The 25352-nt window shown below is 38.5% G+C and overlaps 1 protein-coding gene and 1 long non-coding RNA gene across 5 annotated transcripts in view; one reads left to right on the forward strand and one right to left on the reverse strand.

Annotated features, from left to right (window-relative positions):
- The window catches only part of macrod2 (mono-ADP ribosylhydrolase 2), a 1543249-nt gene that overhangs the window by 971891 nt on the left and 546006 nt on the right, over positions 1–25352 (reverse strand). For all 4 annotated transcript variants that reach the window (XM_069931826.1, XM_069931823.1, XM_069931822.1 and 1 more), the window contains exon 6: positions 23097–23213. In XM_069931826.1, coding sequence (XP_069787927.1) covers positions 23097–23213 — 117 coding nt within the window. The remainder of the gene's footprint in view (positions 1–23096; positions 23214–25352) is intronic.
- The window catches only part of LOC138760769 (uncharacterized), a 64808-nt gene that overhangs the window by 11169 nt on the left and 28287 nt on the right, over positions 1–25352 (forward strand). Inside the window, exon 3 of the long non-coding RNA XR_011355857.1 lies at positions 17562–17648. This is a non-coding gene — a long non-coding RNA (uncharacterized lncRNA). The remainder of the gene's footprint in view (positions 1–17561; positions 17649–25352) is intronic.

Here is a 25352-nt window from a genome sequence, read left to right on the forward strand (position 1 = left end):
TCAGAATCAAAAGCAAGTTTATTGTCAAGAATATGTCATGAAATTTGTTTTGTGGCAGTAGTATTGAGCAAAACAAGGTGCAAAATTACTATAAATGATGATATTGTAAATACAAGATTAAAAAAATAAACTTGTAGATAAAAAGAGAACTGAGATAGTGTTCCATAGATTCATTGTCCATTCAGAAATCTGATGGCAGAGGAGAAGAAGCTGTTTTTATAATGTTAATTTTCATATTTGCTTTTACATGTTTGTTGCCATACATTGATAAGGATAATGAGTTTATTATCATAGAAATTGTACAGTGTACATATGCACTAAAATTCTTACTTGCTGCAGCTGAAGTTATTTTTAAAAAAATACCATGATAGTAAACTTAATTGAATTTAAAAAGATACTTCAGATGGATAATCAATATTCACAGTAATTCTTGTGCAAAAAAATGGGATGGCAAAAGTGGGGTAAGCTGACTTTTCATAAGATCAGAGAAGTTCATGACTAATGTAACAAGGAGAGGTTCAAGAGGATGATAGCTGTTGGAAAGAAACTGCTCATGAACCAACAGGTGATGGCTTTTGGGATTCTGTACCTCTACCTGAAGGTAGCAGTGAGAAGAGATTATGATTAGGGCAGTTGTGCTCAACCATTTTTCCCTCACTCACATACTACCTGCAGTATTCCCTTATGAACCACAGAGCACCTATGGTATCCTAGGATAGTATGTGAGTGGGGGGGAAAAAAGGTTGAGAACCTCTTGACAAGAGTAATTGGAGGCCTTTGTAATGTTTGCTGCTTTCTTGAGGAAGTGCCTCATATAGATGGGTGAAATTGATGTTAGAGCCTGTGATAGATCGGAGTATTCAAAGACATGTCAAATCTCCTCAGACTGAGAAAGTAGAGGTATTCCTTCTTCATAGTTGCCACAATGTGCTGGTTCCAGGAAAGGTCTTCTGAGAATATGGACTTCCAGAATGTTGAAGGTACTAACCCTCTCAACCTTCATCTCATCATAAGTGGAGAGGTGCTTGGTCCCTAAATCTCTCATTCCTAAAATCAGTAATAAGCTCCTTAGACTTAGTGATGGTGGGAGAAAGACTCCAGTTCTGGTACCACACAACTAGATTCTCAATCGATCTCTATTTTGACTGGTAATGGTGGAGTCGTCAGTGAATTTTTTAGATGGAGTTGGAGCTGAACTTGGCTGCACAGTCATGGGTGCACCAGGAATAAAGTGAGGGATGAAGCATGCAGCCTTAGGGTGCTCCTGCCTTGATGATCAGAGAGGAGAAGGTGATTTGAGTCTGTTGATAAGGAAGTCAAGGATCTCATTGCAAGGGGATGGATCTTTTTGAATTTTGTGGTATTAAGCATTTATAGCACCACTGCCACAAATGTGACCCGCTGCATCGAATATCTGGCTCACTGCACCTTAATCCAAATCATTTACTGTATAAATGCAGTGAAAAGCTTCGGTTCCAGTATAGATTCCTATGAAGACTCAATATACATCATGTGGGAACACATTCCAAATATTCTTACTTTCTGTTGGTTCTCTCCTAATAAGTTATCCACCCATATCATTGTTACTTCTGTCTAAACAATTGTGAGGCATCAGTAAAAGGGACAAAAGGACTGCCTTTTGAAAAAAATTGTGATGGTGCATTTTCATAATGGCAGTCAATTGGATTCATTCAACAAGCCAATAATATCAGAATTCATGTCATAAAATACTCTTCATGGCTGAGTCTTGTTCAACGAAGGAGCCAAATGTAAAGCAGCACAAAAGTGTATTTATTTGATTCATTGCCAGGACACGATATAATAGCCTTACCTTCACTCATGTTAATGTAAAGGATAAATAAGTGCTGAGTGTGGACATGGCAGAGGAGCTGCTGGGAAGTAAACCAAATTGTGGTCACACTTGATGTTGAGAGATAACTTAGACAGGCAATGCTCATTGCTCTCATCAAGACTACTTTCAACCTTCAGGGTTGGGGTGTGGGAGGGTTAAGCATTTGCAACAGAAATCAAACATCTCTTGCCAAAAGCTACTGATCTTTTGTTGATATATTTAACAGTAGCATGGTTTTACATTTGAGCAAGTTACTGCAGATGATGCAACTGACAGTGACATGCAGTTTCTATAACATGGTTGTCACAATAAATCCATGCTTTGCTCCAAAAGAATCTTCACAGAAGTACTGGATAAAGAGAAAGCACAGGAATAAAAAAAACTGATGTAATTTTCTGCTCAAAAAAAACCTGTCAGGCTGGGTCAATTCAGCCTGATGCCATTGGTGCTGCAATTGTGGAATCAGAGATCATTCAGCTGACTGAATCTGATTCTGTTGGTTTGAGATTCAGCTACTTTCATCAACAATGGATTCCCATTCCTTGCTCTTTCCCCATATCTTTGCATTTTTTAAAATTTTGCATTATTAACAACTTTTCTTTTGAAGTTGAAGGCCTTGGATTCTCTATCCACTACTCTACTGGAGAAAGCGTTCCAAATCCTGAACATCTCATTGCAACCTCATGACATCTCCATTTCTGCTGTCAGTCATCTAAAATCTGATGCCCATCTTTGAATCATAACAAACGGTTCATGATGGTTTTTACCACCCGATAATATGGGACACAAAATTATGGTTTGAAATTTTTGCACCAACTTTCATTGATTGTTCAAGTTTGAGGGGATGGGAAACAGATAATGTTACCTCCTGAAGGGAAATGTTTCTACCACAGAGACATTTTCATAGCCAGTGACAAACTGTTGGCGGGTAGTCACCACTATAAACCATAAAGTTAAATTCAATCATCTTTTCTACACTGGTGCTTTCTCATGTTCAAGTTTATTTATCATCTGATTGTGCCAGTACAAACTGAACAAACAGCATTCTTTGGTCCAGAGTGCAAACACACAAACAGATATAGCCCTCATATTGACAAGTACAGTACATGTATACATAAAATACATGTATACATATATTTAAAATAAAGATTGTTAATAAATAGTGGCATCTTGAGAGTTGTTCCAGCAATTCATCAGTCATTCAACAGTCTCACAGCCTGTGGGAAGAAGCTGTTCCTCAGCTTAGTAGGTCTGGTTCAAATAGCTTTCCAGGAATAGCTGGAAGATGCTGTGTGCCAGGGGTCCTCACTGATTTTACAAGTCCTTTTCAAATAATGATAAATGAGGGGGGTGGGGGTGGGAACGGAGACCCCAGTGATCCTCTCTGCTGATTTTATGATCCTGTGGACTGGCCTCTGTCTGATCCAATGCTTTACAGTAACCATACCTCAACTGAGATGCAGCCAGCCAGGATACTCTCAATAGAACTTCTGTAGAAAGTTGATAGAAGGGTGACTTTGATATGTTCCATTACCAGACACTCAAAGCATTTCATAATGGTGGCAGTCAATACCACTGGGCCGCAGTCATTGAGGCCTGTTACTGTCACCCACTTTGATAATGGGATAATGGAGGCCACAGTGATGCGAGACTGTTGCAAAGTACGCAAGGACTTTCATTGGTTGGTCTGCACAGTCCTTCCTTACCAGACTGGGGAAGCAGTTTGATTCAACTGCCTTGTGTGGGTTCACCTTGGATAGGATTCTCCTCACCTCTGCTGCACCTATGCAAGGGGCCTGTTCTTCAGGGCAAAAAGGAGTTTCCTTTGGCATGGAACCATGTCTAGAAAAATTCAGTTGTTCAGAAGGGAGGCAACATTATCAATTACTCAAAAGTTTGTCTTATGATCTGTTATTGTTTTGATATCCTGCACCTCATGTCACTGATGTGGTACAGCTGTCTATGGATCTTCTGTCCATACTCATGCGTTGCCTTCCAGATTGCATGGAAGATCACCCCTGGCTGATATTTGTTCCATCTTGTTTCCCACCCTGAAGGCTGTGCTGAGCTCTGAGAAGTGCATAGACCTCTGCATCCAACTATGGTTTCTGGTTTGCCCTGATTTTGTAGCATTTAATCTCTATAATATCCTCGATGCACTTGTAATTCAGTCACTGAGCTTGTGCACTCCTGGATATTTACATGGCCGTCATAGGTGGCCGCCTCCCTGAAACAACTCCCATCCGTGGTCTAAAAGTACGTCCGTGGCACTGCTGTGGCCCCACCCCTTCCCCTCTCCCCCACCACCAGCGTCCTGATCCCCCTACGAACTAGCATCATTCATTTTACCAGCAGCCAGTATGCTGGCATTAGTAGTATGGATATGTGGTCTGAGTATCTAAGCAGGGGGCAAGGGGCAGCCTTTTATGTATCAGGGACATTGATGTACACTTGATCTCAGGTGATCACACCTCTGGTGGCAAATTTGGCATGCTGTGAAAACAATGGTAGAACAGTGTTCAGCTTGGCATGGTTGAAGTCGCCAGCTACAATAATGCAACCATCAGAGTGGTACAACTGGGCTTCAGAGATTGCACCATAAAGCTCCTTCATTGCTTCACCATCATTTGCCTAAGGCAGAACATAGACTGCACCAATCAGCGTGGCTGTGAATTCCCTGGGCAGGCAGAAGGGTGTGCATTTTGCGATCAGGTACTCCATCTCTGCTGAGCAGAAGATCTTAACAACAGAGATATTTGTGCACCAGTACTCACTGATATAAAAGCACAAATCTCTCAAGTCTTGCGACAAGCAGCAGCTATTCTGCACTATAGGGGACAAGGCCATCAAACTGGAGCGCTGTCTGGAATGGAGCCCTGAAGCCAGGTTTCTGTTAACACCAGAATGCAGCAGCCCTGCAGTTCTCTGTAGTTCAACTGGAACCTCAGGTGATCCATTTTATTCTCTAACGATCCTACATTTGCGAGTAAGATCATCAGCTGCATGGGTCTGAATGGATTAACTCTCAGTCTAACCCCGATGTTGGTCCCTTGCCGCGCTTCTGCCTTCTCGCACAGTGCTTCTGATGACCTCCCATGTGTCTCCAATGACCCGCTTCACAGTTTACTGGAGTCTGGCTCGAGCTCAAGCCAGAAATGTTGGTAACTTATTTTTGTCTTTGCTATATAAAATACACTGTTTGACCAGCTGAGTTTCCATACCTTTCTGTTTTTACTTCAATAACCTACAAATCCAATCCTCCAGTATGAAGTTTCAGATCTTATTTCTTATTTTTGCCATTGTTTCCCGATCATAGACATGACATGTAGCAAAGGCATTTCACTATTGTACGGAGCCGAGTTGGCAACCTTAAATGCCACCATTTCTCTCTCTCAGTAATCACTTGAGAAATTTCTGAAGTAGTGTTATTGGTTCTGAGCAGAATATGCACTGATCATCTTCCAAACATTAATTGGGGCTCTTTTGCTCTTGCTGATTGAGATTAAAAACTGGTCAAGGTCTTGGGAAAAATGCCCCTGCTTTATTTTGAGTAATGCCACAAGACCTTTAAAGTATAGAACCCTTGGCAGAACTGATAAGAACAGAAAAGAAAATAAGAGGGATAAAAATAAAAGAGAAGGAATATAAAATCAGTCTATTTGCAGATGACGTTATAATGTACTTAACAGAACCAGAATTATCAATAAAATAATTACATAAGAAATTGAAGGAATATGGAGAAGTATCAGGTACAAGATCAACGCAAATAAAAGTGAAGCGATGCCAATGAATAATGCGGATTTCACAAAGTTTAAGAAAGAATCACTATTTAAATGGAAAACACAAGCAATCTGATACCTAGGTATTCAACTAGATAATAATCTAGGCTATCTGTACAAATTAAATTATCAGCCATGAATGAAGAAATTACAAGATGACTCAGAACATTGGAAAGATTTACCACCAACACTGATAGGAAGGGTAAATTGCATTAAAATGAATATTTTCCCAAGGATACAAAGACCTTTAAAGGGAAAAAATCTCATTGAGATGCAACTCTTAAAAACGTCTTGATAATATTCTGTCCTGTCTATAATGAATGTACCCATGGGCCATGACTCAGATGTGTGAACAAAGCTTGCAAGACATAACGAGGAGCAAAGCCATGCTCAGAGCTGCACAGTTAGTGCAGTGGTTAAAACAGTGCTATTACAATGCCAGGGACCTAGGTTCATTCTCCCCACATTCTCTCCACATATGAGTGGGTTCCTCCGGATTCTCTTGTTTCCTCCCATATTCCAAAGATGTACGGGGTTCATAAATTAATTGGTCACATGGTGTATTTGGGTGGCGTGGGCTCGTGGGCTGGCAGGGCCTGTTATCGTGCTGTATCTCTAAATTAAAATGAACTGTCTATGCATGTTTTTAAATGCTTCAGCATGGTCTGGTCCCATGTCCCCAGATAGCAGTTAATAATGCGACCCAGCAATTCATTGACAATGGAGGATGATCCAAAGCCCAGGTGACCCTTGAACCAGAAGCAGCCCCGCCAATGGTACTTTAAATTTTGTGCTATCTATGCATTACACATAGCATTAGATTTACAATGCCAAGCAGCAGATATGAAATTATATCTACAATAATTTTACTTATCATCTTTTGGTTCCTTCAAATATTGTCTCAAAAGGTCATGCTAAATACGAGGCACTTCAAACCTGGCAGTTACTTGTGAGCATTGACTTAACAAAAGGAACTTCAACATTTCCAAATAATCTTAGCCCACTTAATTATTGATCCCTGCAGCGAGAAGACCACCAGGTGGACTCATCCTTGGCTCTTGCTTCCTGCCATTTACCAAATGCACACGGGTGCTGTGATCTGACATCATCCAATTCATACAATTCAAAAAGTTTTTTTTTCAAACTAAAAGTACGTTGGAATGACTTGTGGGATTGCATCTTCATGTAGAGGATATCCAAATTTTCAGTGATGTAAAATGTGTTCTGCCATCTTTTCAGAGAATTCATGGGACAATTTCTTGAGAATCTATTGTGATGAATGTCAATTATTCATAACTAATTGCATTCTTAAGATCAAATTATTAGAAAAACCTGTCTTGGTTCTCCAAAATATTACAAAAAAAGACATCGTTCTTCCATCTCAAGTGTTTTACAGTATATTTCTGATTATCTGAGATGATTGGGACTGGATGTTTTTCAGTTAACTGGATTTTTCGGATAACTGAGAAGTTGCTTTAAACAGTCCAGTAGCATCAGCAGAAATACTTGTATCAGCAGTTAAATAACAAAAAAAAAACAATGGAAGGTTTTTCAAGCATGAAATAATGTTTAATTCTTACCAAAAAACAATGTGCTTCTGTTTACAAAATAAGATAAATGCATAAATTTAAGAAAAGATCATTTATTTTTCAACTTTTAAAATTTGGGTAACTGAGAATTCCGGTGAAGTGGTTTTCAGATAATCATAAATGTACTGTACACATTCTGACCTGAAATACTGCACATACTGTATTCTGACCTTGTAAATGATGTTGATAACCAAGAGCATAATGCAACCATATTTTTCCTCTCTATTGCTCTCTCACACAAACACTTCCTTGGCAAGAAGGCAAAAATCAGAATTGAAATGTACACCATGAGTAACAAATACAGCTACACAAAATGAAACAGTGAACGCTCATATCCTCAAAAAAATATAATTAAGCCTCCTGTGTGGTAATATTTGTGAGCTATTTTACTACATTGTAATAGAATGTATTGGCATATAATCAGTGTGTATCAAGGTAAAAAAAAAGTTCCTTTTTAATAAAAGAAAATTTAACTTTTATTTGTATAACTTCAGGACATTCCAAGTGTTCTGGAATGGGTTTTAACCTCTGATATGGGAAATTAAGTTGAAAGTGCTCCGACTAAATTTTTTCTCATTTATTATAATTTAAATCAGATTCATCAATGAGCACAACACCTTTACAGTGCCAGAAATTGGGACTGGACTTGGGCTCTATATAGGAATTTGTACATTCTCCCCATGTCTGCATGGTTTTTCTCTGGGGTTCCAGTTTCACCCCACCCTTCAAAAATGTACCGGAGTGTAGGTTAATGGGGTGTAAATTGGGCGGCACAGACTCGTAGGGACGAATTGGCTAGTGACTGCAGTATGTCCAAATTTAAAAATTTTTTAAACAAATTTTTTAAAATTTGTGCTGGTCACTTAAAACAGGAACCCATCAGGCGACCAATCACCATTTTGTTTGTTAAATGTTTTGGTTGGATTATTTTGTTATTTTAATTTCTTTTAAAAAAGGTCAGTGAAAGAATTTGTAATTGATAGCAATAAGTAGGAAATAAAATACGCACAAAATATTGCAGCATTTCACAGCACCAAACAGGTCATTTGGCTCTACAGGTCTGTTAGCCTCTGTTCCATTCAAGCGATCAACTTGTATGAAAACATTATTTATAAAGAAATATTCATATAAATATAATCAAACATATTGCACTTTTGATACATAATAGATGAAAATAATGCCTTGAAGTGATAAGCAGAAGGCCTCTGTATTTTCTACAAAGAGTGTGAAATGCTTTGTAGGCAGATTATGGATTACCAAATCATGTGCGATCTGAGCAAACAAAGAGCTGCTGAAAGATCTCAGTGGGTCAGGCAACATCGATGAAAGGTAAAATGATCAGTTGAATGTTTTGGTCAAAACCTTTTCCTCTTTCCAGCAGCTCATTGTTTCCTCAAGAATCCAGCATTTGCTGTTTTTGTGTTTCTCATGCGTGATTTGAGTTTGAGTTTGTTTCAGTTAAGTGCATACAGCATTTTAAATAGACCTTTGTGGCATATACAAGTTTTCTCCTAATGAATCTTGGAAAAATCTTGGGAAGGCAATTGTTTTTGAACCTGGCAATAAATTGAATTTCCTTGCATAAGATCCATACCCCTCCCAGGCAACATTCCAATTCCAAGTCAGGCTGTTCATCTCTTTGCCGGAACATTTGATCCCCATGATGTCGTTTGATTCCAACTCTGCCTCAGGTTATCTGATGCTGAAATGCTCTTCCATTCCTATGTTTTCAAGATGGTTGACAAAAGACATAATGTTGTGGAATAAACATGAAGTCTTTCTTTCTACATCCTAAGTCCTTATGCCAGTTCATTAAAATCTTACACCCAGTGCTTCATATGAGATCTTGATTGACCAACGTCTTTTTACAAAAAAATCACCTTTACTTTTAAAATCCTCCATTCTCCGTGCCTCATCACTCCTTTTCTCTGTAATCCCCTCCACCTACCAAACTTTTGAATGAATTTCCCCAATTCTGGTCTCCTATTGTCCTCAAATCTAATGGCTTCACTATAAGTGGCTGTGGCTTTAGCTGCAAAGGACTGAAGCACTGCTCTCTCTTTCACCTCACCCTCTCCTTTTATGGTGTTTCTTAAATCTAACTCTTTGACCAAGTTTCTGGTCACCTGCACAAACAATATTGTTAGGCAAATTAACAATTGAAGCACCTTGGAACAATGTAGTATGTTATCAGTTGTCATGATGAGAAAACCTTCAGCCGAGGAGTAAACTATTTAAAAAGATGCCTGATGCAAAGTCATGAATTACTTGAATTTTCTTTAAAAAATAAAATTATAATTTTGTTGCTGAAATCTTGTATTCCAAAATTTACTTCAGTTCTGACTGCTCCAGCTCCAGGTTATTTTATTCACCTTGCAAACATTAGCAACCAGATTTCTGATTTATGAAACCCATTTGGAAATCTGCAGCCAGTTTCACTCAGGTGGGTACATTACCTCATTACCACAGTGATAAGGAATGCTGGGAAGTAAACCTACTGTCAATCCCTGCATTACTCTCAACCATGAACTGCTGTTGATTAATGGCCTGCATTATGTACAGATCAACATTCAAGTCACCTCTCTGTAACCATTTGCAGTGAGTGAAAAAAGTCTTGCAAACAATTAAATCCCTGTTCATCAGTCAAACAATGGTTCTTTTCGGAGGTGAGACACTCAATGGATATATCCACTGATCGAGGAACTAAATCAATAGTGGAGATTATTTTTTTAAATCTGCTTTTTCAAAATAAGGCTTATTAAATATGAATATTTTATACCTAATATAGTATTTATTTTTTTCTCAAAGAATAGATATGAAACAGTTTAAGTCTTTCAGTTTTCATCCTCAGAACAAAATGTGGAATTTTTTACTTAAATGCATCTTACAAAAATTTAACTTTGGAAATTCTTGTCTGTGGTTTTGAAACTTCTAAAATTAATTACTGTAACCTTTTCTACCATCCCCTTTACCCACAACCTTAAAGCCATCCAAAATACTGCTGCTCTGGGTCCTGACACTTAAGTCCCATCCACCTGACATTGCAGTACTTGCTGATATCATTTGACTCCTAGACACAATGCATCTTGATTTTCAAATTATTGGTGTGTTTTTGATCCAACCACACACAAACCCACCTCAATGCTTTGTTGCCTCCCTTTCTCAGAAATCTCTCCACACCTGAAACCTTCCCCAGTCTCACCATTTATCTAACTTTAATGGTTTTTGCCATAATCAGCCTTTTGCTTCTTGGACCTTAAATTGTGGAATTCTCTTACTCAAAACAGTGAATATTCATACCTGTGGATACTCTCTGATTTACTGAGTTCCTCCACCAGCTCATTGCTTGCGAGAGATTCCAGCATCTGCAGTCTTTGTGTAACTCTACATTAGGAGTAGTTTTCAACCAATCTCTTGGAGCACATTAAGATAATAAGAGTATGGCCAAAGCTTAGCTCAATTGTCAAATGTTTCTTTTTTAATAGCTTTACAACAAAAGTGCTTGACAAAACTACGTTACAGTTAGAATATAACATTATTGCTTCTGCAAAACTGTTCTTTTTAATCTCAAATATCTCTTGATAAACTAATAATTCTGAATTGCTGGCATACTGTTTGCTTTGTACTCCTTTTAAGACAGAAAATGAACACAACACCTTATACAATTTAATTTTTTTATATAGGCATGAATTTCAATTTGACTGGAGCAGAAGGAACTCAGAGAATCCTGGCAGTGTTACATTGCTCTGATTGCTACAAAAATCAAATTCCAGTAAATATTTTAGGTAATTCTCCTGTATTCACAAGGTTTCAATAGCTCAGTGGTTAGAGCACTGGTCTTGTAAACCAGGGGTTGTGAGTTTGTTCCTCTCGTTAGGGGATCATTTCTGTGAGAGGCACTTGACAAAGTGGTGACTCTCTGTCCTCCTTATGATAGACTAAGTTAAAAAAAATCATGTATGTTACATTCTAAATGTGACAATAATGGAACCTTTACTCTTTAATGTTGTATGCACCCCCAAGTACATCAGTAGCCACATCCAATCAACATTACAGCTCTGAATCCAACATCTGAAATTATGACTAACAGCAGTCCATCGAACCATCAAGACCCACATTCACATTCATTTATTGTCATGAACAAGTCACAAAATTCAGTTTTGCACCATGCATCATATTGCAAACATTCATACAAGCTGCCTTAAAATAATAAATTTAAAAATAGTGCATGAAAAGTAAGGCAGTGTCTTTAGTTCATTGATTATTCAAGACTCTGATGGTTCCCCAAATGACTGAAAATTAGTTTCGACTATGAAAGATAATTATATTTTGAAATCTCAAAATCAGACTCTCATATTTTGCCCTTTTGTTAAAAAGTTTAATCATTTACCCACACATTTCCAAAATATCTTGTGACCATATATCTTATCTTGTTCTTGCCGTCAATCATATTCATCACTTAAATTAATCAAGCACATTCTGATAATGTTTGTGCACGTGCTTTTTTTAAAAAAAATTGGTTTTATATTCCCTTGGCTTCAGAATAATTCAGCTTCATCAGTTTAATCAGTGAAAACTGATTAGTTGAGGTTGCAACTGTATTTTGCAGTTGAGTAACAGCAAAATAAACCTGATTCTGAAGTAATTGATGGCACTTAATATCCTTTATAACGAGAGTTGTTCAAGTAAAGGAGGTTTGCAAAGAAACAAAACATGATTGCAGAGTCAAATTTCAAGTGAAGAATGGGCCTAAGTTTGATCATAATGCAATGTCTGAAAACACTTGGAATGAAAAAGATAGAAAACGTTGTATTTCAAACCTCATATTAAACCAGTGCAGAATACAGTACAGAAATGTAATGAGAAAAAAACAATAAAATCAAATAATTATTTTGCTATCACTACAAGATCACAACCGTGGAAATCAATTCATAGTTCCCATAAAACAATTCTCATTTCTGCCATAAAATGCTTTTATATGATACCGATGAAAAAGTCAATTTAAGTAAGGCCTTTCGCATTACTTTTATCAGGTCTGATTCTGAAAAACATAACAACCTAGCCCAATGCACTTTTTTTTTCAATAAAAAGGTTTCACCTTTCAGGATTGAAATATTGCTTGAAGACTGTTTGAGGCAGATATTTCATCAAGCCACCAATGGGGTGAAAAACAACCTTGCACTCAACGTTAGCAAAGCTAAGGAATCAATTGCGGATTTCAGGAAGGGGAAATCAGGAGAACACAAACCAGTGCTCATCAAGGGGTCAGCAGTGGAAAGAGTAAAGAACTTTATGGGTGTCAACATCTCCAAAGATCTAAACTGGGGCTATCATATCAATGCAATCATGAAGAAGGCTCGCCAGTGCAGCACTCGGAATAGAGTGAAATAAATACTGAATACGAGGGTATATATTCATTTTAATACAATTTACTCATCTAATCAAAGTTAGTGGTAACTCTTTTTATCTACTTAAATCAAGGATAAGGTAATTAGGATAATATAGATATATCAACACATCATTTGCGAACAGATTAATTTTATACTCTTGTTCACCAATTGTAATTAGTTTCTTGCCTTATTGCTTGAGCCAAAGGTTCTATAATTAATGCAAATAAGGCTGGTAACAGCGGACAGCCCAGTCTAGTTGATCTGAACAAATTAAATACCGGCAAAACCTGCCCATTTGTCATCACCCGAGCAGAAGGATTAGTATATAATGCCTTAACCCAACCAATAAAGAATGGTCCAAATTTAAATCTTTCTAACACCTTAAATAAAAAATTCCACTTAACACGGTCGAAAGCTTTTTAAGGAATTAAATAAAAGAGTTTGTTTGTTTCTATGCAAAGGTAAGTTGTCAAGAGTTTCTATGCAGAAGTTGACATGGAAGTATCATTTAGGTGGTCTTCAATTACCACACTTTCAGAATTATTATGAAGCAGGGCAATTAAAGTTTATTAATAGGTTGTTTGATATTGATCAACCTATGGTAATTTGTGATAGCCTGGGGTTTTGAAAGCTGCTGGGTTTTTCTTGCTTCTAGTTGATGTTTTCAACTTTGCTTTTCATTTAAAGACAGATGTTTTTACCAGAGGAAAATGTGACTAATGGAGTTATTCAAACTTTTCTACTTGAAAATCCTACCAAACCAATTCACAGTTTATTGTTTTATTAAGGGAGTAAACTATCATGTGCTGAAGGAGAATTCAGCAAGTTGTTTAAAGCAATGTTTAAAGGAAGTGTGGTTAGCTGCTCCTTTGCTATGTCTCCAATTATTTGTCTTAATGTACCAAAACAACATGAAAAGGAAAACTGTAAATATATGTATATTAAACATAGCATCTCAGTGTATTCTTGATGGGTTGATGCAGCTTCTGACAACCAAGATCTGAATCAGAATCAGGTTTATTGTCATGAACGTGTCACATAATTTGTTGCTTTGCAGTAGAAGTATTGTGCATTACAGGTGTAAAATCGTTATGAATTATAGTTCAGTAAATTCAATACTGTATTTTAAAAAATAAATAATTAGGGCAAAAATGGCACTGGCTGATTTTTCCAGTCCTCTGTCGTCTTTTCCTCTCCTGTGCACTGTCACTTCCATACCATATATATAGTGATACAACCAGTCAGAAAGCTCTCCACAATACTTCTGTAGAATTTGCGAGACTTTGGTAACATACCAAATCTCCTCAAATTACTCTCAAAATATAGCCACTGGCAAGCCTTTTTTTTTTGAAAATTTTATTTAAGAATTTTGCAAAATAAACACATACAATTTAATCTATCAAAAAAACCCTACTACTCCCATTTCTCCACCTCCCACCTAACCCATGCCCATCAACCCCCCCCCCCCCAGAGCTTTAAAAAAAACACAATTATACCGGGTTTTATATGGTTGCTGTTTGGTGTGCCATCCTTTTAAAAAAATATATTTATTTAACATCCAAACCCATACATTCCAAATACAAACTCAACATTTTAACAAAAAAATTATTTTGCAGATTATGTTATCTTTTTCAAATAAAGACACAAATGTATTTCTTTATGCCATCTTTGTATACTTAATTCAACATAATTTTTCCAAGTAACCTATACATTTCCTAGCTACTGCCAACCCTAAATGTGGTTAGCTGCTCCTTTGTAATGTCTCCAACAACATGAAAAGGTTTATGACAATAAACCTGATTCTGATTCAGATCTTGGTTGTCAGAAGCTGCATCGCCAATCAAGAATTCACTGAGATGCTATGTTTAATATACATATATTTACAGTTTTCCTTTTCATGTTGTTTTGCTACATTATGACAAATAATTGGAGACAACAAAGGAGCAGCTAACCACACTTCAACTCTTTCCACTATCCTTTAAACAACTTGCTGAATTCTCCTTCAGCACATGATAGTTTACTCCCTTAATAAAACAATAAACTGTGAATCAGTTCGGTAGGATTTTCAAGCAGAAAAGTTTGATTAACTCCATTAGTCACATTTTCTTCTGGTAAAAACATCTGTCTTTAAATGAAAAGCAAAGTTGAAAACATCAAATAGAAGCAAGAAAAACCCAGCATCTTTCAAAACCCCAGGCTATCACAAATTACTTTAGAGCCAATCAAGTAATTTTACGAGTGGACCAGGTTGTAGAGTAATTAGATACAGTTTGCATGCAGTGAGCTCCTGCAATCAGCTCTTGGAGCAACATTACTGATTGCAGGTAACTGGTATTCAGGGTATTCAAGAGGAATTTCATGGCCACATTCCTCTTGCCTAACAGACTGCTCATTTGACAGTCCAGCATTGAGTATCAGCCTGGATTGCTTTACTATAGTTCCTGAAGTGCAACCTGAATCCAAAGTGTGATAAAGTATATAGATATGTTATTGGGAAAGGTTTGTTAGAGTAGGTTATATACAAACACTTTAAAACAGATCTTATTTGAAATACTGGAGCTCTGCTAACGCTTGACATATCGGCTCCACAGCTTTTGTAAGAGCTTTGGAGAGTGTTCAAGAGACTTCACTAATGGATTGTTGTTTACAAAAGGCAACCGATGTAAGATCTTGTTGGAGCCACAGATTGTCTGGAAGAGAACTTTCTGTTCTAAGAGGGTCATGTGGTTTTGCATGCAGAGAGAGTCAAACAGGCTTTCTTTCTGTGAGAAAGAGAGAGAGAGAGACCTCTACAGTGTAACAGCCAGTAGAAGCAACTGGGACTGGAACAGGACAAGCTGGCAAGCTTGTGGAAAGCCCCATTTGTAAGATGGTCTGGTCAAAGTCCTTGTGGTTCATGCAAGAGGAGAGCAATGCCTGTCTAATGTTTCACTTGGAATAAGGGAAACAAAAAGGAACTCTGTGGTGACCTGAAAGAAAGAGGTTATCATCTGGAGAACCCTGAAGGGGCAAGTTTAGTCAGCAAGACACTGAAGTGGCTGATGGAAGTACATCAGTTGTCCTGGAACAATGAATCTCTCTCTGAAAACCATCAAGAACCTTCCTGAGTGGTAACCATTTACCTTTCAAACCACAAAGCTTGGTGAACTTTATAAATGTTAAATTCTGTGCACAGTATAAGAATTGCCTGCAACCATTGAACTTGGAGGAATGAGAAGTGAGATTGGACTGTGAACCAAATAACTTTTCTGAACTTACACATACATTACACACACATGTGCTTAGAATTAGAAGGGGGTTAAGTTATGTTAATTAAGTTAAGTTAAAGTGTGATTCTGTTTTCATGTTTAAAGATAATTAAAAGTAACTTTTGTTTAAGTAACCATTCATCTTGGTGAATATCTATTGGTGCTGGGTTCATGTGTCCTGTGGACTTGTAACAACAGCCTTTCACTCAGAGGTTAAATTTATACCCACTGCCCCACAGCCCCCCACCTCAAGACTTTTTTTTTAAGTAACCTCAACTCTGATATTGGGTCCTATGAATGACTGTACTATAATCAAAAATGGATCTCAAAAGGCTGGAGTTCAGCTGATGAGTGTTGGACAGACTGGAGTGGCCACCACAGTCATAATTTTGGCCATTCCCTATATTTTTTTCAAGGACCATTTGGCTGCATTATTCTTGATTTGTCCTTAAGTGGTTGAAGGTTGTCCATGTTTTCCTTAGAAAGTTAAAGCTTGTCAATTCACCAATCAGTTAAGTTTCTGGCTTTGCCCTGCTGATGTTTGAGATTAGATGAGAGGTGCGGCTATAATTATATTTTGGGGTTTATACTGTGTTTCAGAAGGCATGGGTCTTTAAGAAAGAACTGTTTAAAGTTTGTTGTCCGTGGAGTGCTTCATTGGCTATTGGGCAGGGGATGTTTTCTTGCTAAAAATCAGGAAGTTCAATGTGGGCTAGCCCTTGAGCTACTCAAGCTTGTGGAATTCAGTACTCCAGAGCTGATCCCTTTGATTTCTCAGGGATAAATATTTACCACTTCTGGGGTGGCTCATAAGCAATATTCAGAACAGCAATGCGAGACTGTTGGATAGACCAGGGTAAGTGAAGTAGTGCATAGTGCAATGGATCTGGTGTCACAGCTGACAATCACCAGCCTCTGTACGTCAATGATTCCTTTCTTGACCGACTCTGATATCCTGGTTGTGTTACTGATCTATCAAACTCTGGTCAAGAATGCTGCTGCTCCATTGCCACTGAAAGTGGAACCTTTTCTATTTTTCTCCAGAACACTGCCAAATGACTGAACTACTTATTTGTTTGATGTAATCATTGATTTCAAAATTTAACTGGTACCTCAGCAAAGTAGTTCAATTATGTCAAACCAGTGTCAGTTGGGGGTTCAACTAAAAAACAGTTACACGGGCAACTTCAACTAATTGTTGTGAGGCGGAGGAATATAAAAGCCCCAAAATATTACCTGGGCTGTTGCTAGACCAGGTTACCTCTTCTGCAGGACTGATGGAAATGAAATTTACAGGAAACCATGAACTCTCAATATTGCACCAAACCAGTGCTGGCTGGGGGTACCTTTTATTTTGCCCTCTCACCTTGCACTAAAGAAACCTATCCTCCTGCTAGAATTAGTGGGTGACTAACCTGCAGTGGTGATTTGATAGTCAAGATGTCAGTTTCACATTCTTTAGTTCAATAAGTTAAATTAATCTGACATTTCTCTTTCTCTCGACCTTTGCAATGTTGCTCTCCTTTCCAACACTGAATGGTTGGGGACATGGAAGGAAATGTATCACAATATGCTCACCAAGTAAACTAATTAAGCTCACTAACAAAATAGAGAAATTGCCTTTGGCATAAGTGGGAAAAACTACATTTTCTACTTGTTACCTGAAAACTGAAATAAAAATTGAATTCCTTTCTTGGCTATAGATGACACTTCACCCAACATCTCTGCCTTATTGTTATTCATTCAAAGAGAAAAATCACCCTCAATTATATTCTTCTTCAGATTAATAGGTATGTAAGATGTAATTGCATTTTCATATCCATACATTTTACTTGATAAATTTATCACAATTCCACATACTGTATTATTTTGTCTACTTTGTAAAACACTTGCCTCATTAAACTACATACAATATATTTTTGACTGGATAGTTAACAGAATTCTAATACAGTATCCTGACTTGAAGAAAATCATTTAATAACTCTGGAATCAATCAATCTTGGATACTGTTAGGTCTGCTTTGTTCATGAATGAGTGAGACAAACACCAGACTGAGTCGAAATCAGGGTTCTTTGTTCTTTATTACCGGATTGTAACACTTGCAACTAACCATGTTAGTCGGAGAATGCATTCTGCCGTTATCAGCAAAATGGTGATTTTTTATACCCTTGGATACGTGCTTAGAACATCATCATATCATTACTTGTCCAATGACTAAAACTGTTGCTATCCTTTCCCTGCTAGCTTCCTGCCTCTCAATCCATCAATGTCTCTCTTATCTTGTAAGTACAAGGATGCATTCACATCTTGTTACAGCCCTGTACAGGGTAACTCCTTACACATTCCCATCTCATGATGTTTTACCTTACAATACCCAGATAGAAATAAAGCAGTCCTGTACAGCCTTTTTGGGAAATTTTGAAGTGTAGTCACTGTTTGAAAGTGTGGAACTCAGCAACCAATCTGCATGTGGCAAGATTCACAAAGAGTGATGTGACAATAACCAGATATACCTAAGACTACTGAGACCACAAACAACTAATTAAATGGCAAATGTGGCCAACTGAATCATGGTCTCGAGCTGTGAGATCTTTATGTGGAAAGCAACAGATGCCAAGGACATACTCACCACTGATTGTATTTGGGAACTTCATCTGTATTCATGAATAGAGTTGCTACCATTTAAGATAACTATAGATAAAGCCATGAACAATAATCTATTGATACATTATTTAGTAACTACCCATCTTTTGTATTTATTACTTATTTTTAATTAATGGAATCTACTGTATTTTGCCATAAAGTACCTGTTCAGTTCCAGCAATAATTTTGGTGCCCATGTACATTTTACAATAAACTGAAAGTCCTCGGGTTAAGAATGTCCGACTTATGGACAACTTGTACTTATGAATGGATTAAGTGCAGCTTCAGCGGTTTGTCAGCTCGAGAATGGAGAACACTGTCAGCCATTTTTAGTCAGATCACATTGCCATTAACACTGTGTTGAGTGTGTAACTTGGTATTTGACTTACAAATTTATCTTATTTACACTTGTAACCATGCCTCCAAAGGATAAATTTGATGCAAGGGCTGGTGACGCATCAAAGAAAAGGAAAATGATCACAATTAAAAATAAAGTGGATATAATAAAGCCATTAGAAAGAGGTGCAACACCATCGGTCATTGGAAAAGTATTAGAATACAATTGGTCAACGATCGGAACAAAAAAAGAGTTATGTGAAGCCTTTTGACTTATTGAAGCAGGGATGGTAAAATTAGAGGAACAAGATCCTAATACAGAGAGGTTAACCAAAGTTTACCATACAGTTACCGAGGGCCTCAGCTGCTTCAACGCCATTTATGGCGAGAAAAAGAAAACCTCTGTTCAAACCTCCCTTGATGCCTACTTCAAGAAATTCACTCCAGTAGTTTTATATGCATAGAAAGTTAAATTATATACTCTATAATAAGACAAACATTTGATTAACTGACGCTAAATAAGAACCGTATGTACCTGTTCTGACTTACTTATAAATACAACTTAAGGACAGACTTAGGAATGGATCTCATTTGTAATCGGGGACTCTTGTATATGACAATAACTTCATTATCGTCATTGCGATCATTATCAAATAATGAGAAACACAGAAAAATACATTTGAAAGAACATTGCTTTGTATCCAAAAATGTGAATAATGTCTAACAACTGCTGACAAAATATGCATCATTCAGAATACTTCAGCAACCAGCAAAATAGAAGATACTGAAAAGGATAGATCACATTCCTAATCGGGATCACTACTATATGAAATGTAACAGTCCTTAAAAGGTACAGAGGAAGATGCCCTGACGGTAGAGACTAGGCAGGTTAGGTCATTATTCTTTGGAGTTTGGAAGAATCTTTGATATGGGCAAGTTCCAAAGGCAGGGTAGATATTGAGATGTTTTCACTCATGGAAGAGTCTCAAACAAGAGGACACAGTTCAGGATGAGGAGCTGCTCATTTTAAACTGACGTGCATTTAAATCTCTTCTCCAAGGCTGTAGTGAGTATCTGGAATTCCCCAGCCCAGAGAGTTTGTGGAGGCTAGATCATTTGGTACAGAGGTACAGAATTTACAGGTACAGAAAGTACCATTAGGACAAAAGGTACAGATGCTTTAACACCAGTAAAACAAGAACAGTTTCTTTCCAGGACAACCACGCTCTTGAACCTCCCTTTTTATACCAATCATGGATCAACATACAAGTGCTGGAGGAACTCGGCAGATCAGGCAGCATCCATGGAAAGCAACAGTCAACATTTCCAGCCAAGACCCTTCATCAAGAATAGCAGAATCAAAAAGGTAGGGTGGGGGCAGGGTTGGAGTGGGGGGGGGGGTGATAGTGAACATAGCTGGGAGGGGAAATGATAGGGAAGGCCAGAGAGAGATGCACTTTGACTGGAAGGGAAGGGAGTGTGAGGCAGGAGGATGGAATGTGTAGATTTCAGGAAAGTAGGGAGGAGGAGGAATGGGATCAGAGAGGTAAGAGAAAGCAACGGTGGGGCAGGGGGTGCTACTGGAGACTGGAAGAAGTCAATGTTGGGCCGTCTGGTTGAAGACAAACATAAGAAATAAGAAAGCCTTCAAGCTCTTCCCCAGACAAAGGATGTCCAACCATACCAACCATCAGGAACACAGAGTGGAGTTTCTGGATCCTGATCCATTTTATAATTCTCTCAAGCCTGAGTTATGGTGCAAGCTCATCAAAAAGGTTCCAGATTTTCTGCCAAAACCTTGATGGAAACTTCTGAGAAAACTTGATGGAAATGTGCAAGATCCTATGGAGATAAACACTGTCACGCAGCAAGGGCAGGGAAGTTTACTGTGAGTAGGCAAGAATGTAGAATTGAAGTTACAGTCAAATCAGCTGTGATCTTATTTAATCATGGAACAGGTTTGGGAAAGGCAAGCGGCCTGCTCCAAATACACATGTTCATTTATAAGTTTGTCTTATTCTTATTCATTTGTTGAAGAAAATGCACTGGCTCTATTCAGATTAAGTTTTAACTGGGTATCTTCCTCGACTGTAAATTGCCATGAACTGGGCTGATGACAATGAGAGATCTAATTAGGCACAACAACTTGCATTTTAGTTCGTGCAACACACAAAAGTACTGGAGAAATTTAGCAGGTCATACAGTGTCTATTGGAAGCGAGGGGATGTACCTAAAACCTACATTTCAGGCTTGAGTCCTATGCAAAAAAGTCCTGAGCAAAAAGCATGTCTTTGAAGGAGCAAAACATCTAAAGTTACTTGATGAGCAGCGTCAAACAAAACTTAACAAAGACTATGCTGCAAGATCAAGTGAAAATCTCAAAAATCTGCAAACGCTGGAATTTGCAATGAGAGGCCAAGAGATGATAGGGTACTGGGCAGAAAAAAGTGGGGAAAGGTTGGGAGACAGGTAGGGAAAGAGATCACAAAGAGGGAGGAGAAAAGTGAGAACAGAAAATTGGTAAAGGAGATGGAAACAGTTGCACCTTTCAAATTGCAGCACCTGGGTAGCCCTCTTGGGACCCAGGTGCGATTACTGGGGCAAAGAAGCACCTTTCAAATCACAGGGGAGTCTACCCATTAAATCATCGACCCTGCGATTTAAGGAGGATCCCACTGCCTCAAAAACGTATCATGCACTCACTGGAAGTACTGTCGGATGTTCAGATGCACGCACGCAAGTGCTGACGACACTGGAAAAGCGGGTCGCCCATTTTTATTTTCAAATTAGCCATGGATGAGTCCTTGGTAATTTTAACTGGGTTCCCTGACTACCTCTGAGGTAAGTCAGGGTCCTGGTTGGGTTCTGACAGAGTTTACCTGGTTGGACCCTTTCAAAATGCAGCGTAACTGGGGCAGTAACCATGCAAATTGCCCAGTTAACTCAATTTTACATGGCAGTTTGAAAGGGCCTAGGATAGGAGTGAGGGCTCATTTAAAGGAGCATCTGAAGAGAGGAAAGAAAAAGAGGAACAGTAATATTTAGGAAGGATGTCCCAATGGTTTCCTGCTGAAAGTAAGGCTGAAAATGTTGAAGAGATTAAAGCAGTGAAGAGAATAAAGTCTGAAATCTGATTTTAAAAGAACACAGCAGAGATCTCTGAGCTTTGACAAGCTGGGGGAAGCTGTCTTTCCACTAAAGTCATTATCAAATACAATCTGCACAGGTCTTTGAATGAAAACCAATTTTCCAGTTCTCACACGTCCATCACTGCAGCCCAGGCATGTGCCAGGTGTAGAAATGACAAATCCACTTTCTAAGCCATTGACACATTTTCGAATGTTCTTTGCAGAGAAATTAACTTCAGACCAGTTAAGTTTGTTCACATAAAGGTCTTTTTCTCAGTGCAGAAAGAATGCACACAAATGGGCAATGTGGGTGGTCACATGCCACTTACATTAAAATTAATGTCAAATCACTGTTTACCTCAGTCATTTATCCTGTATTAAAAGTTGACAGCTCCAGGGAAGTCTGAAATAGAACAAATCTGTGCCAAATAGATTTAAAAATCACTGATACCTTTGAAAGAGACACAAAAGAAATACACCTTCTCCAATATTATATACAGCATGCCATTACTTTTCACCTTCCAAGAAATGACTGATGTCATTCTCAAAAGGTAATGGATAGTTGAAACAATATCTCCCGATACAAAAGACAACAAGTTATTTAAATGCTTCTACAGGTTACTCTATGACCAACACGTTTCTCATTAATTGCAGCACCACATACGACCAAATGCAGATGACTGCCTTCACAAAGGTAAACAGTACATTTAATAACAGTACAAAAACAGTCATTCTGTTTCACTGCAAAAATACTTCCACTTCTTCAAATTTTAAACACCATTCGACTAAAACAGATGATCAAAAAGAGAATACTCTGATTAACATCCTTATTGAATATCCTTTCTTTCAACTGCAGAAACACGATCACAGTGATATCAACTGCATCATACTTCATCACAAATCGAAAGTCCTGAGTCAATTAATTGTAAATTATGCTCTCAAGACTGTAAACAAGTCCTCACCATAAATAAGATGCATATAATTTACAAAATATACAATTTCACTCTAAATACGCCTCACTGATATGCAAAAGCTTCTCACTAAAGATTTACCCGAGAGCATTTTTGACTGGAACAAAGTACAGAAGATCAACATTTCAACAAACAGCTTGAGACAAAATAATGTACCCACGTTTTGCAGGAAGATCATAGCCCAGTGTAATTTTGGCTTCTCCAGTGTTACATCCATTTAACTGGCGACAAGCTGACAACAACTTAGGTCCTGCTGCTCTGTGGATACAGCCATCAACTAAAATAAAGGAACAAAGAATGCAATCAGAAGTTATCCCGGCTACTGCTTTATTTCATTATTAGCAAGACAATTAGGAAATGGCGTCAGTGTGCATGAAAGTGTAAAGTGTAAACTCTGATAATTTGGCATGCTTAGAACCTTGTTAGTGCTAAAATGGCAAATATTCCAAGCATTGGAATGTTAATTTTAATTCAATTTTCCTACATGTCACATAGTATCACAATAAATTTCCCAGTGAACCAGTGAAGATTAACAACAGAACTGGAGCCTGATATGTAGGAAGGGGCTGCAGGAACTGGAGGCCTAGTACGGAGGCAAGGGGGGCAGAAACCGGATCCCTGGTGAATAGGAAGGGGTGCAGGAACCAGATCGCTGGTGAGCAGGAAGGGGTTGTAGGAACCTGATCCCTGGCAAGTAGGAAGGGGATGCAGGGACTAGAACCCTGGTGAGTAGGAAGGGGGTCCAGGAACCAGATCCCTGGTGAGTAGGAAGGGGGTGCAGGAACCAGATCCCTGACGAGTAAGAAGGGGGTGCAGGAACCAGATCCCTGGTGAGTAGGAAGGGAGTGCAGGGACTGGATCCATGGTAAGTAGAAAGGGAGTGCAGGAACCAGATCCCTGGTGAGTAGGAAGGGGTTGTAGAAACCGGAGCCCTGGTGAGTAGGAAGGGGACGCAGGAACTGGAGCCTGGTGAGTAGGAAGAAAGTATGGGAACCAGGAGTGGAAAGGAGAGTCACAAATAGAGGCCCAGTAAATGGAAAGCATGAACTCATGCTCTGATTAGTGGAATGCAGGAATCGGAGCTTGATGAGTCAGAAGGGAGTGCTGAAGAGCCCTGGTGATTGGTAGGAAATGCTGAACACATTATGTGGTGGGCCATTTGGAACTTTAGAATGGATGGATCAAAGATTATCAGCATTTTACTGTACTTAAAAGTGCAGCAAAACATTTCAGTGAGAACCTTGATCAAACAAAATAAGAAACAAATCTATATGAAGAAAAATGAACACAGGAAACAAAACAAAATTGGTCATAACAATTATGGAGGTGTGGAGAGGCTCAGGAATTTAGAGTAAGAGCACTCGAAATCGACACTACTGGATCCAATGGTTGCTTGCCCTATGACTTAAAATCAATGGTGTGCAAAAGATTAGAACAATAGGATAGGCTGAAATCGATAACATTTGCATCAGAATTAAAAGATAGTCTATGAAGATATTTTAAAATGGACCACAGTGAAGAGAAAGAGATTCAGAAGTGGATCATCACCAAAAACTATATCAGCAGAAGTATTCTGAATCATAACTTTACATGCTGTCAAAGATGAATACTGCGCTGAAGGTTTATCTCTCACAACTAACTCAACATCATTGATTAAAATTAACAGAAAGGCACAAATTTATGAACGCTTCAGATCATGAAATTTTTCTTAACAACCTAAGATGCATTATTTGAAATAGTGGTGCAAACAGTATCGCCAATAAGGGAACTGAATAAATACCTGCAGGGGTAATTTCATGTATTTATTGAGAAAGAGCAAGAAAATGAAAAGCTATTTTTTAAGAGATAATGCTACAATAGTGGGGTTCAGAACAATGCCACAAAAGCAGGGATCTTGCAGTGACAATCCATTTCAATCTCCCACCCTATTTCCTTGCTGCCATGTCTTTCCACATTCTCATACACTGCCACACTGAGGCTACCTGCAAATTAGAGGAACAGCATCTCATATTCTGTCTGGGTAACCTCCGACCGGATGGCATTAACGATAAGTTCTCTAATTTCTGTTAGCCCCCCTGCACCCTGCACCCCCCCACCACTACATCTCTCCCTATTTCTCCTTTCCTCTCTCTCTCTCTCTCTCTCTCTCTCTCTCTCTTTCTCTCTCTCTCTCTCTCTCTCTCACTTTCCTTTTCCCTCTGTCTTCTTTCCTCCAGTTCAGCATTCAGAGAGCCACCTCCTCCCCCCAATCAATTCTCACCTTTCCTCTCCCCTATCTTTTTATCCTTGTCCAATTATTACCTTTTGCCTGTTGGCCTGTGCATCTCCCCCTGCCCTTTCGTTCCTTCCCCACAGCCTTTCATTCAGGTGCCTTCCTGCTTTTCACTCACACCCCAGAGAAGATTTTAGGCCTGAA

This window comes from Narcine bancroftii, chromosome 4 (assembly GCF_036971445.1).
Source record: "Narcine bancroftii isolate sNarBan1 chromosome 4, sNarBan1.hap1, whole genome shotgun sequence".
Classification (NCBI taxonomy): Eukaryota; Metazoa; Chordata; class Chondrichthyes; order Torpediniformes; family Narcinidae; genus Narcine; species Narcine bancroftii.